General features: G+C 57.7%; 1 protein-coding gene across 2 annotated transcripts in view; it reads right to left on the reverse strand.

The window, feature by feature from the left end:
- Positions 1-205: 205 nt before the first annotated feature.
- The window catches only part of WDR91 (WD repeat domain 91), a 36,106-nt gene continuing 19,668 nt past the window's right edge, over positions 206-16,643 (reverse strand). For both annotated transcript variants that reach the window (XM_089329532.1, XM_070071331.2), the window contains exons 7-15: positions 12,934-13,092; positions 11,359-11,561; positions 10,492-10,642; positions 8,610-8,704; positions 8,377-8,530; positions 5,777-5,885; positions 4,722-4,834; positions 3,070-3,267; positions 206-661 (exon numbers count right to left, since the gene is read on the reverse strand). In XM_089329532.1, the coding sequence (XP_089185658.1) occupies positions 497-661; positions 3,070-3,267; positions 4,722-4,834; positions 5,777-5,885; positions 8,377-8,530; positions 8,610-8,704; positions 10,492-10,642; positions 11,359-11,561; positions 12,934-13,092 (1,347 nt within the window). In that variant the 3' untranslated portion in view covers positions 206-496. The remainder of the gene's footprint in view (positions 662-3,069; positions 3,268-4,721; positions 4,835-5,776; positions 5,886-8,376; positions 8,531-8,609; positions 8,705-10,491; positions 10,643-11,358; positions 11,562-12,933; positions 13,093-16,643) is intronic.

The following is a 16,643-nucleotide window of genomic DNA, read 5'->3' on the forward strand; positions in this document are numbered from 1 at the left end:
ACCGCAAAACTGTGTCACCCGGTGGAAATAAAGGGAGCCCACATCCCACACCCACAGCAGAGCAACAGGCAGACCCGATGCCCACGAGGCTCGGCCGTGGCCAGAGAGGCAGGCGCAGTCCCCCGTGGGGCTGCGGGGCCAGGCAGCCCAGTGCCGACCACCACCAGAGTGACGGGACACACACGTCCTAGAGAGACACACCAGGTGACCACAGAATTTTTTTTTTAAAAAGTGAGCAAATATATACAAAATACTGTCCGTCTCTCCTGGGCCAACACAGCAGCCATCGTCACATTGCTTCCTCCCGCACGCTAAAGGCTGCTCCCGGCACAGCCCACCGCACTGGTCTCTGGGAAGCGCCCGCCTCCTCCTGCACGGGCTCCCCTCCAGTCACGGCAGCTGGGCAGTGCCCGAGCCCCGCGGAAGACCTCTCCCTACAGATTCACAGGGCGCCCAGGCTAACACTGCTTCCCTGGTGCCGCTCAGGCCACGTCCGTCAGAGCTTATGGGCCAGCAGCGTGGTCAGCTTGATCTTGCCGTCCATGGAGGCGGTGAGGCAGGTCCCACAGTCCATGGCGGTGCTCCAGTCCACGGTGACCACGGGGGCCCGGTGGCCACCCAGGCTCAGGCAGCTCTCCAGGACCTTCTCATCACCACCTAGCTGCAAGCGGACAGAGGAGAGACAGGCAGCAGACGCCACTTACAAACCCAGCCACCTTACCCGCCGGGGCGGGGGGGGCAGGCCTGTCTTTCCCGAGTCTGTTTACACCGGCTCGGACCAGGCAGGCCTTCCTCCTTCCCGACTCCAGCTGGTCCGTCTCAGGTGCACACAAGCTCCCCTGGGAAGCCTCTGCCAGGATGGGACTTTCTCTGCCACCACGAGCTTGCCTTGCGCTTGTGACTCCTGCACCTGCCCCGGGTGCGCCCTTAAGCATCGCTCATCACGACCTGACACGGGCTCTTGCACCTGCTGATTTGTTTGGGGTCGCTTCCCCGGCTGGGGACCGCAGGGTCCTGGCCAGCTCTCCCCTGCAGTGTGGCCAGGGGAGGCCCCGAGCCCAGGAGCACTGCTCTCCACAGTCCCGCGCACGTTGGGCACTCAGAAGCTCCTGGGGAACCAGGAGCGAACACATACTGTCAGTCCTGCTGCACAGGACACCCACGGGTCACGAGCAAGAGACACGAGGAGGTCAGCGTCATGGAGCAGAGAAGTACAAACGGTTTCCACGACGTAAGGAAGGGAGCTGAAGCTCTGTAGGCTCCTAACGTGACGAAACCCCTGACATGTGCCGAGTTACACAGAGGAGTCAGGTACACCGTGAGTCTACTGCAAATCATAGAGCCACGCAGGCCAGTGGCTTACGGCTACAAGATTAAAACACACCCACATTCACGCGCACACGCAGGTCTGTGCACCGCGCAAAGCTAGTGCACCTGGAAACCACCTCAGAGCTCCAGGGGACCAAACACTGACCAGTTTTCATGGTATCTCCATTGCAGTGTGGGGAAGTTAGAGGGTTAAGTTTTAAGGAGAGGGCAAGGGGCACCCAAATCCTCCTCCGGGAGAGGCGCATGCTCGAGCCGGATCCCATGGCGCATGCTCACACACGTCTCCGCGGAGAAGGCTCCCCACTGCCCCCTCACGCCCTTTCCTGCACGCAGGACCCAGGACCCAGGACCCACTGCATGCTCTCCCTGCCTCTGCCCCTGGGGGGCCACCCCCCTCCCCGCCAAGGCCTCCCTTCCTCCCTGTCCACCTGACCCCTCCTGCCCCCAAGACCTCTGATCCACGGACTGCCACCTGCCCGGAGCCAACAGCCTCCCAGCTTCCTCCCCCAGGCCGGCTCACGGGCTCCACACTGCTGCCCCACTGCTGGCGTGTGAGCTCCCCGAGGGTCCTGGTCACACCTCATCTCCCTGCCCTGACACCTGGCCCTCAGCTGCTGCCCCAGACACGTGCCACAGGGACTGAGAACACTCCCCACGTGGGACTGCCTGTTACCCACAGACCAACCTCCAGCACAGTTAGAGATCAGCTCTGAGCCTAGGAAGCAAATTCGCTCGGTACCAGACACACAGGTGCAGGCCGTAACACAGATCTTCACTCGTCCATCTGAGAGCAGCACTAACACAGAAGGGAGGAGGGGACTCCCACTTTGACTATGACCTTGTCTAAATGACGTCAGAGCTGGCGAACTCAAGAGGCTTCCATAGCCTTGGCAGCACATTCCAAGAGCCTTGGATGATTGCTGACGTCATAAGTAAGAGTATCAATTGTTAAATCAACAGGAGTCATTGTGCACTTACTCCCCATGTAGGATCTCTGTCCTTAATATGTCGTACTATGAGAATTAGCAGTAAAATTAGTCTTCAGGGGCCAGCACTGTGGCATAGAGGGTAAAGCCAACACCTGCAGTGCCGGCATCCTACATGGGTGCCAGTTTGAGCCCCGGCTGCTCCTCTTCCAATCCGGCTCTCTGCTGTGGCCTGGGAAAACAGTGGAGGACGGCCCAAGTGCTTGGGCCCTGCACCCATGTGGGAGACCCGGAGGAAGCTCCTGGCTCCTGGCTTCAGAGTGGCACAGCTCTGGCTGTTGTGGCCATCTGGGGAGTGAGCCAGAGGATGGAAAACCTCTCTCCCTGCCTCTCCTCCCTTCTCTGTGTAACTCTGCCTTTCAAATAAATAAATCTTAAAAAACTAGTCTTCAAACAGCACGTTATACTTTGTGTGTCTGTGTGGGTGCAATCTGTTGAAATCTTAGTATAGAGCTGATCTGTATATAAAGATAATTAAAAGTGAATCTTAATAAAGAATGGGATGGGAGAGGGAGTAGGAGATGGGATGGTTTGCAGGTGAGAGGGTGGTTATAGGGGCACGAACTGCTATAATCCAAAATATGTACCTATGAAATTTATATTTATTAAATAGAAGTTTTCTATTAAAAAATTATCTATTTCAAAAGAGCCAGTAGAGAAGATCTCCCCAAACCCAGGGCCACGCTCGGCTCAGACACAGCCCTGGCCCGCGGAGAGGAGCCCCCTGCTCACCACAACCCCCGCGCCCGTTTACCTTGTAGATGACGCCCCCGGTGGCAGAACACGTCAGCATGTAGTTGCCCTCCGAGTCAAAGGCAAAGAGCCGGCCCCTGGGCACTTGCACCTGCTTGTAGCCGCTGTAACCGGACAGCACGAAGGGGCCCGTGGCGTCCGCCGGGAGGCTGTACTCCGACACCTTGAGGCCGCTCTTGTGGATGTTCCACTGGATGAACTGCGGGCACGAAGCACAGAGTGTGCGCTCAGGGAGGCCCACTGCCTGCCGGGAGAAGAGCCAGGGCCAGCGCCGGCGCCGAGGCTGGCAGGGCTGACGCGACGCGCCTGCCCCAGCCACGCCTGTGGCGGCCGTGCAGAGGGCTCTCCAGTGCCCACGGCAGAACAGCGGCCTGGCCAAGGTCAGAGTCCAAGCCTCCTCTCTTGGGCCTTACACAGGAGGGACAGGGGACAGCAACGGCCCCGTGTGGACTCCTCATCTCCCAAGCAGAGGCAATGCTTCAAGTGCCCGCTGTCACGGTCAGGCTGGCGACCCGACTGGCCTTTTACCACTGAGGAGCAGGGCACCGAGGACGAGCCCACATCCATCGCCCGCATCTGCGTGGCGCAGCTGAACACGCGGGCTGCGGCCCCACGCCCTGCAGCCTTCACTTTAGCGCGCAATCCGCCCGCCGGTCCCAGGGACGAGCTACTTGGCTTCCCACCCTGTCCCTAAGAATCCTTCCCACACAGCCAGGACGTCGAGCTGCAGTTTAAAAATCCCTTCCTGGGGCTGGCGCTGTGGTGTAGCAGGTAAAGCCACTGCCTGCAGTGCCGGCATCCCATATGGGCGTCAGTTTGAATCCCGGCTGCTCCACTTCCAATCCAGCTCTCTACTATGGCCTGGGAAAGCAGGAGAAGATGGCCAAGTCCTTGGGCCCCTGCACCTGCATGGGAGACCCAAAAGCAGCACCTGGCTCCTGGCTTCGGATCAGCCCAGCTCCAGCCATATGGGGAGTGAACCAGTTAATGGAAAAACGCCTCCCCCACCCCCCGTCTCTGCCTCTCTGTAACTTTGCCTTTCAAATAAATAAATTTTAGGAAATAAATCCCTTCCTATGGCTTACAAATGATGTCAGATTTTGGTAAAGAATACACGCAGGTCCTGCCACATCCCGAAGGGGCAGGAGGGCAGCTGGGAGCCTTCTCACTCAGCCCCACCCCCAGCTCCCTTCAAGGCAGCACCTGCCCACGCCCTCCGTGTCCTGCCACACCAGGTGTCCCCTCTTTTTTCCTAGCTTCTTTTATACATCTCGACTCTGCTCAGACCCATGTACCTTGGAGAAGCTGCTCCCAGCCCCCCTGGCAGCTCCGTGCACCCATGGTGCTTTTGTGAGCCCCCAGTACCTAAGCTCGCCAAGGTGCACCGTGGCCCCCATCTGGATCCCCTGCACCCATCGACAGCAAGCGGACTCCCCTTGGCTGCACAGAGGACAAAGGGTGTGCCACCCCCTTCCATCAGGACAGCCTGTTCCCACGGACCTCAGCTCAGCCTCAAAGACCCCCCATGATGGATTCCTATTTTATCCCCAATTTACAGAATGACAAAACGGAGGTGGAGAAGGCCCAAGGGCACAGCTGCCACACTGATCAGACTAAGGCAGCCCTCTCAGATCTCAATCCCACGGCGCCTACCTTCCCGTCCTCGCCGATGCTGTACACGGTGTTCTCGTCGTAGCTGAACTCCACGGAGTAGACCTCCCCGCAGTGCGCCTGCCAGCTCATGGCGCACTCGTGTTGCTGCATGTCTGGGGCAGAGAGACGTCACAGGGGTTCCAACCAGGACACCGTGGAAGTCGCCCGCCACCTGTAGGCGCCCCTCACTCCCTGCTCGGGCTGACAGCTGCCCTGGAGGCTGGGGGCCTCCTGGCCCCAACAGGCATCACAGGGCTGACCCCCGCCCCAGAGGCCAGGCTGCCTCTGAAGTGCACAAGGGGAGGCCTGGGCATTTCTGGGGGCTGGAGCTCATCTGGGGAGCCTGTAAGCGCAGCAGTCCTTCCTGTGGGGCTTCCTATGACCAGGGGTTTGGTAACACACAGGTGGTTTGGGGCCAGTGCTATGGTACAGTGGGTAAAGCCACTGCCTGTGGCACTGGCATCCTATATGGGCACCAGTTTGAGTCCTGGCTGCTCCATTTCCAATCCAGCTCCCAGCTCCCTGCTAATGCGCCTGGGAAAACAACAGAGGATGACCCAAGTGTTTGGGCCTCTGAACCCACGTGAGTGACCAGGAAGAAGCTCCTGGCTTCGAATGGGCCCAGCTCTGGCCATTGCAGCCATCTGGGGAGTGAATCAGCTGATGGAAGATCTGTCTCTCCTTCCTTCCTTCCCTAACTTTCAAATAAATAAATAAAGATTAAAAAAAAAAAAGATACAGGTGGTTCGTCCCATCAGATGTCTCCTGGGGACAGAATTAGTCACCTAGAGCAAGCAGGCAGGACAGCATCCCTCTCCCATGTCCTGCTGGAGCCCACACAGGTGGCCAGGACTCAACCAAACAGCTCCAGCCAAAGGACTGCTAAGCCCCACCCCTTCATATGTCTCCTGCGAGCCGAGGATGGCGTTCTCAGAACTCTGAGCAGAGATAAGCTCTAGCACACACATTCGAGATGGGATTCTGCAACAGCCTTTAGTCTGGCCAAAACTCCAACTCCATCCTCTGGGACCGAGAGCAACAGGGCGCCCGCATACCAAACAGCCGGATGGCACCATCGGCCGCCCCCGTGACCAGCAGGTTCCCGTTGTGATTGAAGGCTGTACAGTTGATGGCAATGGGCTCGGGATCCAGGGAGAACTGGAGCTATTGAAGAAAGAAAACCAGACACGCGATTAGTGACCAACTCAGCCACAGCCACCACCGGCGGCCCAGGCCGTCTTCCCACCGGCTCCTCCTCTGCGACTTCCTCCCGGAGACGGGAAGCCGAGCTTTGCCAGGTGTGCTGCCCATGACCTTCCACACTCTGAAGAGGCAAGGTCTCTGTGCCTGCAGACTAATCCATTCTTGCTCAGCTATCCAACGAGGAACCCACGTGCTCGCCACCCGGACAGCACTCACAGTGCACGCCAAGCTATGTCTCACTACAAAGTCCTCCTGCCCACGGGGACCAACACTTTGTTGACAGGCAACCCTCTGTGACCGAGCCTGGCTGTGCACAGGCCTCCCGGCAAGCCCCACACCTTCCCTATCGACACATTCAGACAGGGGCAGGTAAGCCAGCCACCCAGAATGGCTGAACCGACGAAGATGAGCATTCCAAAGAACGTGGAAGCCCAGGAAACTAGAAATACAACACAGGATGTAAACGAGTCTGTCTGTCTGTCTGTCTGTCTCTCTCTCACACACACACACACACACACACACACACACACTAAGCTGGCAAAGGACTCTTCAGAGCGAAGGCAGGCACTGGAAGAAGGCAGGGACGTGAGCACCGGTGACGTCCAAAGCTGGCTTTCGCACGGAGGCATCCTCCACACCCCGACGACCCAGGTTCCCACGGAGCCCCGAGAAGCTTACGACCCTGGAGACAGCGGGGCCAGCCCTGCCCAAGGCCCGGCAGGAACAAACTGCATGTGAAGCTGCGGCTCCAACAAGGCTGGACCCAGTGCAGGGAAGGACTGCAAACGAGCCTACCTGCTTCTCTGCAATTCCTGACCACCAACCAGTGCCGATGGGCTTTATATCCCAAATTCACAATCCCCAGGCAGACAGAAACCACAGGCAGAGAAAGCAAACCTGCCAGGGCCTGGAGGGCCCCAGGCACCGGGGACGAGCAAGTGCAAATCTTCTCCCGAGAAACGACCTCCCCTCCAAGCCCCAGAATATTTTTAATATATATATATATAATTTATTTCAAAGACAGTTACAGAGAGAGAGAGAGAGAGAGAGAGAGAGAGAGGTCTTCCATCTGCTGGTTCACTTCTGAAATGGCTACAACAGCCAGAACTGAGCTGATCCAAAGCCAAGAGCTTCTTCAAGGTCTCCTTTGTGGGTGCAGGGGCCCAAGGACTTGGGCGGTCCTCCACTGTTTTCCCAGGTGCGTTAGCAGGGAGCTGGATCGGAAGTGGAGCAGCCAGGACTTGAACCAGCACCTACATGGGGTGCCAGCGCTGCAGGCTGGGGCTTTAACCTTCTGAGCCACAAGGCCAGCCCCACCCCCAGAATATTCTTAAGGACAAAGGCCTAAGAAATAAAGCCACGCCAAAATTCTCAGGACACAGGAGCACACGGCATAAGAAGGAACCACAGAATCATAGCCACAAAGGCTGCAGGCATCTGTGTTGTCAGAATTTGATGACTGGATTCAACACGTCCGACAAAACAGAAGGGACTGAAGATATGGGTAAAAGCGCAGAACTAGATGTGCAACAAAGCAGGTCTGCAAAATGAAGTCGAGCTTCTAGATCTGAGAAATACAGTAACTGAAATTGGTGTCCTAGTGGTTTAAATCAGCGACTAGGCGCGGCGGAGGACAGAACTGGCACACTGAAAGAGCTGAAAAAATCAACATCAAGAAGGCAGCAAAGCGAAACGAAAAGGGGGCAGAGAAGTTCTAACACAGCTAACTGGAGTTCCAGAAGAAAAGAATTCAGAGAGCTGTAATACAGAAAAAAATGATGATTAAGAACCTTCCAGAACTGAACAAAAACACAAATCCTGAGATTCAGAAAACAGATAAATCCCAACATCACTTATAAAGAATAAACTTTAGAATTTAAAAACCAGGGGCTGGTGCTGTGGCACAGTGGGCTAAGCCTCTTCCTGCTAGACTGGCATCCCATACGGGCACCAGTTCAAGCCCTGGCTGCTCCACTTCCAATCCAGCTCTCTGCTATGGCCTGGGAAAGCAGTAGAAGATGGCTCAAGTCCTTGGGCCCCTATACTGCATGGGAGACCTGGAAGAAGCTCCTGGCTCCTGGCTTTGGATCAGCTCAGCTCCGGCTGTTGCAGCCATCTAGGTAGTTAACCAGAAGATGTGAGATCTCTAACTTTCTAAGATCTTAAAAAAAAAAAAAAAAAAAAAGTCAGAAGGAAACAGGCAAAAACAAACCCAAGAACCCCCTGGCAGGTTTGGGTGACCTCCAAGTTTGTGGCACAGTTCTGAAGTTGCCAACAATTTGCCCAGTTAGAGGACACCATTTTTCAACACTGAACACTTTGCGACCTTCTCACAAGTCAGACGTGGGAAGAGAGTAAAGCCAATAGCGGAGGGAAACCAGCCAGCGCCCCTGGGGAGCACGGACAGGGCGCCCTCCGAGTCTGGGGCCCAGCCACCGGGCAGGTCCCGTACCTGCTGCTTCATGGTCTTCGTGTCCCACAGCAGCAGCCTGCCGGGAACCTGGTTCACGCCCTTGGCTGTGGAGTCCACCTGGGAAGTGAGGCTTGGAGCTGCCGCCGAGCAGACGAAGGAGGCCCCGCTGGGGCTGCACGCCAGAGACAGGATTCTGTAACACACGCGAGGCTGGGTCAGACGCCCGGCCCAGGCGCGGGGAGGCAGGGAGTGAGGCTCGGGCCTCCGCTCACCGGGGCATGTCGTCACTGATGCTGATTTCACACAGGTTCTTCTTGGCTTCTGTGTCGTAGAGACGCACCGTCCCCATGCCGCTGCCCAGCAGGAGCTGGAACGAGAAGGGGCAGGAGGTGGGAGGGACAGCGTAGGAGGCAGGCGCAATCAGCGAGGACCTCAGACGCCAGGCCTGTTCCTCCTCCAGTTCTCCATGCAGGCAGGAGAACTCGGGCCTCAGGGGACTTGCCCTGGAGAGTAAATGAAGCAGGGCAGGCGTACAGCCTGACGGCCGAGATGCAGGCTGGGACACCCACATCCCATACTGGAGTCCCTGGGTCCAAGCCCCAGCTCCGGCCCGACCCCAGCTTCCTGCTGGTGCACACTCTGGGAGACAGCAGATGATAACTCAAGTATCCGAGTCCCTGCCACCCACCTGGGGACCTGGGCTGAGTTCCTGACTCCTGGCTTCAGTCCCAGCCAGGGGGCTAATGAGGGCACCTGGGGAATCAGTTGGTGGACGGGATCTCTCTGCCTCTCAAATTTAAAAATAAAGCAGAAGGCCGGCATTTGACAGTGGTTAAGACACGGCTTGGGACGGCCACATCCCATATTGCAGTGCCTGGGTTTGAGTCGCAGTTCCGCTTCCGATCCCAGCTTCCTGCCAGTGCACACCTTGGGCGGCTGTGGGTGATGGCTCGGGTACTACCTGCGTGGGAGACCCAGACGGCATTCCCAGCTCCTAGCTTTGGCCTGGCCAGGACCAGCTATCGCAGGCATCTGGGGAGTAAACCAGCAAGTGGAAGGTCTCCACCTCCCTGCCTTTCAAGTAAATGAAAACCAATTAAATAAGGATAACAAGAAAATAATCTTTTTAATTAAAGAACATTAGCGCCGACCTGGAGCAAACAGAACCACAAAAGCCATCTGTGGAAATGGGGGAGATGTCACCCCGAATACACCGGGACCCCTTCTGTCTGCTTAAATGAGACTCCCAGATCGGCCATTCTTTCAGTTTTCAATCCCAGCTGCCCCAAACCCTTCCTTCCAGCTCCTGATCTACCCCGGGCCCCTCCTGGCTACAGCTCTGGCGGCTACCGGGGCCTAGGTGACTGCCCGCACCCTGCGGCTCTGCAGGGGAGGGTTCCGGCTCTGTGAAGAGACCTCCCTCGTCTGGAGGAACATGTGGTTTATCTGGGAACAGCTCCAAAGGCAGCAGTGAGCGCCACCACAGAACACGCAAGCGGCAGCCAGCTCCAAGGACGCCCCCAGGAACACCTGCCAGACGGCGGCCTCGGCATTTGCCTGGCCAAGGGATGCTGGTCGAGGGCAAGCCTCGAGACCCCAGAGCCTCCGAAGGAACTCCCTCAGCTGTCAGAAGCATAGAAAGCCGGCTGTGCCCTGGGCTGCGGGACTGGTCCCCACGAAATGGATTCAAAGAGGAACCTCAGTGACTCTGACCCCCTCAACTCCCACTCCCCCACTCAACAGCGAAGCCCAGAGGGGCGAAGGATGGGTATGGTGTTCTCCTGGAGGCAATCAGGCCCCTGGGAAGCACAAAATGGCTCACACCACCCCTCCCCAGCCACTTCCTGCCAGGCCTGGACAGGAGGGCACATGCAGAGAACCTGGGGACTAGCAGGGACGGGCGGGGCGGCCAGGAGGTCAGGCGGCCTCTCAGGGCAGACTGCCACAGGCAGGAAGGAGCCTGTGGCTCATCTGCAGCTCTGTAAACCCAGACACCTCACTGCCACCCACCCGGGAGCTGGCAGGGCCAGTCCTGGCTGTGCGGTCCCCCAGTGGCCCCTGGTGGACAGGAGGGAGGGGGACGTGGCGCGGCCGCCTTGGCTCGGCCCGTGGGGAGCCCCAGGGAGTGCGCACTGTGGGCCAAGCACCACTCACCAGCCTGTCTCGCTTGGTGGCCCACTCGAGAGAGAGCAGGGGCGACTTGGAGATGGAGGACGCTTTGGTCTGCATGATCGGGTTGAAGGACCACACCTTGATGACGCCGTCCACGTCGAGGCTGGCGACCCTCCTGCCCGAGCAGTCCACTCTAGACACAACAGGAAGAGACGCTGGCATCCTGGCCTCAGTCCTCGTCAGCCCACGGCGGGGCACTACCTTCCTGGCTTCCCCCAACCCCCACCCCCCGTGTTCAAAAACAACCCCGGTGGCCTGCACTCCAAGGACGAGCACAGACGACTCTGCGGACATCACGCACTGCCCAAAACACGCGTTCAGCACGTAGGACGTCTGAGCTCGTCACGTGGCAACACCAGGGCCAGAACAGCAAGTGTCACAGCCCCGCCTCGGGTCCCAGCAGTCTACGGAGGCCGAGAGCCCGCGTCACACGCCAGCGGGGCTGTCAAAGGAGCCGCCCCGTCCTGAGAACCATGTTCCGCGAGCGTGTCTTCCACAGGCCACGTTTAGTGACGTCGGAAACTCACAATTGATAACCATTTACCTATGGTACCATCCTAAGGAAACTAAAATTGAGCGAGTCCTGGGGGTTAAGATAAACGATGGCTTGTTCCTAAAGCCCAGAGACGAGATCAGAAACGGCGGCAAGGCCAGTCCAGAGGCAACTCCGAGCAGGGCCACCAGGTGGCAGTCACGCAGCCCTCCTCCTCTCAACTTTCAGGAGAGACCAGGGTCCTTGGGGCACCCTCTCCACCCTACCACTGTTCTCTCCATCCTCCTGTTGCCACACCTTCCCTGGCAATCCCCGGAACTGCAGGCTTCCAGGGCTGTCCCTGGCGGCCGGCCCACCTGCAGTGCATGATGGACGAGTGGTGCTCCCCGTACTCCTCCTGGCCCAGCACGATGAAGGGCTGCTCGGGGCGGGCTCCTCCCGCCTCTGCGCTGGCCGAGGACGCCCGTGTCAGGGGCTCCGCGGGCTCCACGTGCAGTTCCGGGCAGGGCTCCGCCTCTGGGCCGCTAGCTTCCGACTTCTTCTCCGCACCCTGTGGCTGCTGAAGTGGAGACAAGGCAGCTGAGAAGGGGCCCCGTGCCCAGGAGCACACCATGGGGTATCCGGCCCTGGCCCTGGCGTGCTGGGCGCTTCCGGATGGCCACGGGATGCAGAGGTGAGCCGCGAGCAGTGGAGGCAGCACCCAGCTCGCCCTGGGTCCCCTCCCTGTCACAGGTAACTAGATTCAGGACACGCACCTGTGTGGCAGCAGGCCAGGCTGAAGGCAACACTGCGAGTGGAAGCCCACTGCAGACCAGGCTTCCAGTCACCTAGCTTTTCTAAGTCTCCCGAAAATCATGCGAGATCTGATTACCAACTGCACCTTACAGCTCAGGAGCTAAGGCAGAGCAGAAGGCTATGTACCTGCCCAAGGTCCCAAGGCTGGCAAGGGGCAGAACCTGGATGCCAGAGTGAAGCCTGGCCCCGGCCCCTCCCCAGTACAGGAGGTGGGCATCACGAGACTGAGAAACTGAGCCAACCAGCTAGGCATGCAGACACCCAAGGACAGCTGGGCGATCCCAGACACCCGGGTGGCACCACGTGCTGGCCACTGATCACCTGGTGCTCAGACACACCCCAGGCCTCAGGAGGTCAGCCAGGGATTGCTCCACCACCCTGGGGTTCCCCGTGCTCCCCCAGGGTGGCCCGAGGAGTGATTCAGAGGAACTGCAGACTTTATGGGGCTGTGGCTGGACTCCAAGTACATCGAGTCATCTAGGCCGGGGCAGGAAGACTGGAGATGAGATACGAGCCCCCTGCCACCAAGCTGGATCCGCCATGGGGCTGTTCAACAATGCTCTGGCACTGGCAAGGAGCCCCCGGGAGGGGCTACGTGGTCCAGAAGGTAACGTGGGCACGAGACCCAGTCCTGTCTCGGGACTTCTGCCTTCACTGGGAGTATCTGGGAGAAGGAGCAGCTCGTGCCGTGCCTGACCCAGTCCCACCGAGAGGGGGGTCCTCTCAGCAGGGCCCATGCCACAGCAGCTCGCCGTGTGGGCACGTGGCCTCAGCGCAGGAGAAAGGGATCCTGAGGTCAAGCCACTCTGGGCGACTCAGGCGACACCGAGGGAACTGCACCCTCTTCCCCAGGTCTTAGAAAGCTTATGACACTCTCACTCACACACACGCACACGCACCCCTAACTCGTCTGCCCGGTAACAGCCAAGCCCCAGAGTCCCCTGCAGAGCCTTGCGATCTCCGGCCCCTACTTGGGCCAACGCTGCAGCGTCGGGGAGAAGGACCGCGGAAGAGCCAGGCAAAGACGCGGAGTGCGAGCACCCGAGAGGACCGGGCGAACGCGCTCTGCCCGGCAGCAGCGCTCCGAGGAGAGGCACTCCACAGCGCTGGCGGCGCCTCCCCGGGCACCCCCGTACCTGGGAAGACGTGGTGGAGAACAGCTCCTTCCTCTCCTTGCCGTGGTCCTGCAGGCGCCGCTGCCGGTGTTGCGCCCAGCTGGACTCCACAGGGGCCAGCCCCCCCAGGAGGCTCTTCCCGTCCTTGGCCCCGGGTGCTGGGTCCTTTCCCTTGGTGGCCTAGGAGATGAGAAGCCGCTGTGCACAGTCTCTTCCCACCTCGAGGGCGACAGCCAGGCCAGGAGGGGAGCAGCTTCTCCACCGCTCCCGGGTCAGGTGCTCACTGGCTGGACTGGGCAGTTCAAGTGGTGCCCACTCCGCCAGGTGGGCCCGTCCCAGCAGCCCGGACTCGCTCCTTTCCACTGTTCTCCCGGGGCTGGGACAGGTCCACTGTGTTCCTCAGCCTGCAACATCACTCGCTTGGACAGGGAAACAGAACCAGCTTCACCTATGCCCCACACCGAGTGACAGGCAGGAGCCCAGTTCCGCCAGGGATCGCCGAGCCGGGCCAGGTCCCACGCTCGGTGCTATGCACACTTACATTCAACGATATGCTGGGGCAATGTAAAAATATATCACATTTATGCGACAAGCGACCACTTCTCTAGATGAAAGAAGAAACACAATAGCCTCTCTTGTTTGGGCCAAGACAAGAATAACCAGCAAATGTTAACAGCACCAGGGTACTGGAAAATGACTCCTGGCAAACCAGAAACTCTTTTCAACACTACTGGAAACCCAAGGACCCTTGAGTACGACAGCCTGGCCAGGAAACAAACTGGTACTTCCTGGCTCCTTTTCCTGTGAGGCCAGCCAAGACTACAGCAACACAGAAGGAATCTAGGAAGCCCCGCCCACCCCATGGAGAGCAGATCTCTGCGCTCTTAACCTTTAGCTGCTTGGAAAGAAGCTCTCAGGCTCACCTCTCCCGACGGCCCAGCAGGGCTCCCCTTTTCCGGCCTCACTCCCACAGGTCATGGGGTCAAACCAGCTCCCTCTCTTAGCAAAGGGGTATGGATGCCCACAGCCACTCAGGTTTCAGACGGATTGTACCCCAGACCTCAGTGAAGAGGACAAACTCACCCAAAGTCTGCCTGTTGCCTTCTCGTTCTTCCACTCCTTACACTGTTGTTAACAGTTAACAGTTCAGATTGATTCCCATGGATTCCTTGGGAATCCTGTAGCCAGGAACAGTTTTCAAAGTTCTCTGTCGGGGCCGGCGCTGTGGCATAGCGGGTAAAGCCGCCACCTGCAGTGCCGGCATCCTGTATGGGTGCTGGTTGGAGTCCCAGCTGCTCCACTTCCGATCCAGCTCTCTGCTACGGCCTGGGAAAGCAGAAGATGGCCCACGTCCTCGGGCCCCTGCACCCACACGGGAGACCCAGAAGAAGCTCCTGGCTTCAGATAGGCATGGCTCTGGCTGTTGCAGCCCATCAGGGAGTCAACCAGCAGATGGAAGACCTCTCTCTCTCTCTCTCTCTCTCTGCCTCTCCTTCTGTGTAACTCAGACTTTCAAATAAATAAATCCTTAAAAAAAGTTTTGTCATTCTGCCTATCAAAAAAAAAAATCTTAAAAAAAGAAGCACTTTGGCGGGGAGGAGTTTGGTGCACTGTGGCACAGCTGGTTAAACCACCTCCTGTAGCACCAGCATCTCATACGAGTACCAGTTTGAGTCCTGGCTACTCCACTTCCAATCCAGCTCCCTGCTAATGCGCAACAGTTAGCCCACGTACTTGGGTCCCTACCACCCATGTAGGAGATCAAAATGGAGTTCCTAGCTCCTGGCTTTGGCCACTGCTACCATCTGGGGAGTGAACTAGCAAGTGGAAGATCACGGTCTCTCCCTCTCATTCTGCCTATCAAATAAATAAGGAGACCTTAAGAACAACAACAACAACAACAAATTAAGTGCCTGCTTAGCTGGAACCTAACTACGGCTGACCTACAGGGAATCTGCTGGTTTGGGTTCCTGCCTGAAGTCCTCTCCAGTTCCATCTTCCCCGGCTGTAGTGGGGCTTCCCTCTCGAGGAAGCGTAACTGCCCCGCGGCAGCCGAGGAGGACTGGTTCCCGCACCCCCAGCGGATGTAGATGCCCATGTGCCCTGTTAAGACGGGGAAGTGCCTGTACAGAACCTCTGCACCTCCTCCCAGACACTGAGTCACCTCGGGACGGCTTCTAATAACTAACATGATGCTGCGTGAGTGCTACGTAAATGGCTGTTACACTGCACTGTTAGGGGATAATGACCAGAAAGCCTGCACGTGTTCAGTACAGAGTGCTCTTTTTAGTATTTCCCATCAGCCGGCTGGACCTCCTGATATGGAACCCCTGAGTATGGAGGGCCAACTGAACTTGCTTCCCCAAGTTCCGGCATATTTTAGAAGACAAAATGAATAAGAAAATCAACGGCAATAGCAAGATAGCACCAATATATAACATTAACCGAACACCTACCATGTCCAAGGCACTATCTTAAGACCTTGACAATACTGTAAACGTGAAGACATTTTGTTATGAGGAAACGGAATCTTGGAGAGGTTAAGAGACTTCTCGGGGCTGGCACTGTGGTGCAGTAATCCAAGCCTCCCCGGTGTCACCGGCATCCCATGTGGGTGCCAGTTTGAGTCCTAGCCATTCCACTTCCTATCCAGCGCCCTGCTCATGGCCTGGGAAAGCAGTACAAGATGGCCCAAGTGCTTGGGCCCCTGCACCCAAGTGGGAGACCAGGAAGAAGCGCCTGGCTTCAGACTGGCCCAGCCCTGGCCACTGTGGCCATTTGGGGAATGAACCAGTAGATGGAAGACCCCTCTTACTTGAGAGGCAGAGTTAGAATCTTAAAAGAAAAAAAAAAAAAAAAGACTTCCCCACAGAGGTTGGACCTGACAGAGCTGGAGCACACACCCAGACCCGACATCACAGCCCACGCTGGGGGCAACCTGAAGAGAGTGGCGCTGCGGAGGGGTACCTGGAAGAAAGTGACCCTGACCAGGAAGGAGGAGAAATTGACCATCTTGGAGCTAAACTGCATAACCATGGCAAGGCCCTCCTCTCAGCACTCTGACCGCTCTGCAGCGGCATCCCAGTCCACTGAACGCTGAACAGGTTCTGCGATACCAAAAAAGGAAGGCGGCTTCTTCTACCTTCCCAGAGGGAGAAGCTGGGAGGGCCAGGCACCTCCTGCACCGTCCCTGGGATCTGACCCACGGGTACCAACCCCCACTCAGTAGACCCACGCCTCCTCCCCACACCCACTGCTCCAGGGGGCAAGGAGTATAGAGCGAGGAATCCCAAAACAAGTGCAACATAAAATTCAGAAGGTGGCTAACGGGGAGCCAGCATTGTGGGCAGTGGGTTAAAAAGCAACCCGAGAGGCCGGCCTCATGGCCTAACAGGTTAGGCTACCATCTGCAATGCCAGCATCCCACATGGGCAATGGGTCAAGTCCCAGCTGCTCTACTTCTGATCCAGCTCCCTGCTAGTGCACCTAGGAAAGCAGAAGATAGCCCAAGTGATTGGGCCCCTGCACCCACATGGGAGACCTGGATGAGGCTCCCATCTCCTGGCTTTGGCCTGGCTCTGGCCTGGCTCAGCCCTGGCCATTTAGGGAATGAACCAGTGGATACAAGATCCATCTGTCTGTCCTCTCTTCCTCTCTCTTTTCCCTAATTCTGCCTTTCAAATTAATTTTAAATAAATATTTATGAAATTTATATTATTTGAAAGTCAGTT

This window comes from Oryctolagus cuniculus, chromosome 3 (assembly GCF_051225735.1).
Source record: "Oryctolagus cuniculus isolate XC-2025 breed Fujian yellow rabbit chromosome 3, ASM5122573v1, whole genome shotgun sequence".
In the NCBI taxonomy this organism is placed as follows: domain Eukaryota; kingdom Metazoa; phylum Chordata; class Mammalia; order Lagomorpha; family Leporidae; genus Oryctolagus; species Oryctolagus cuniculus.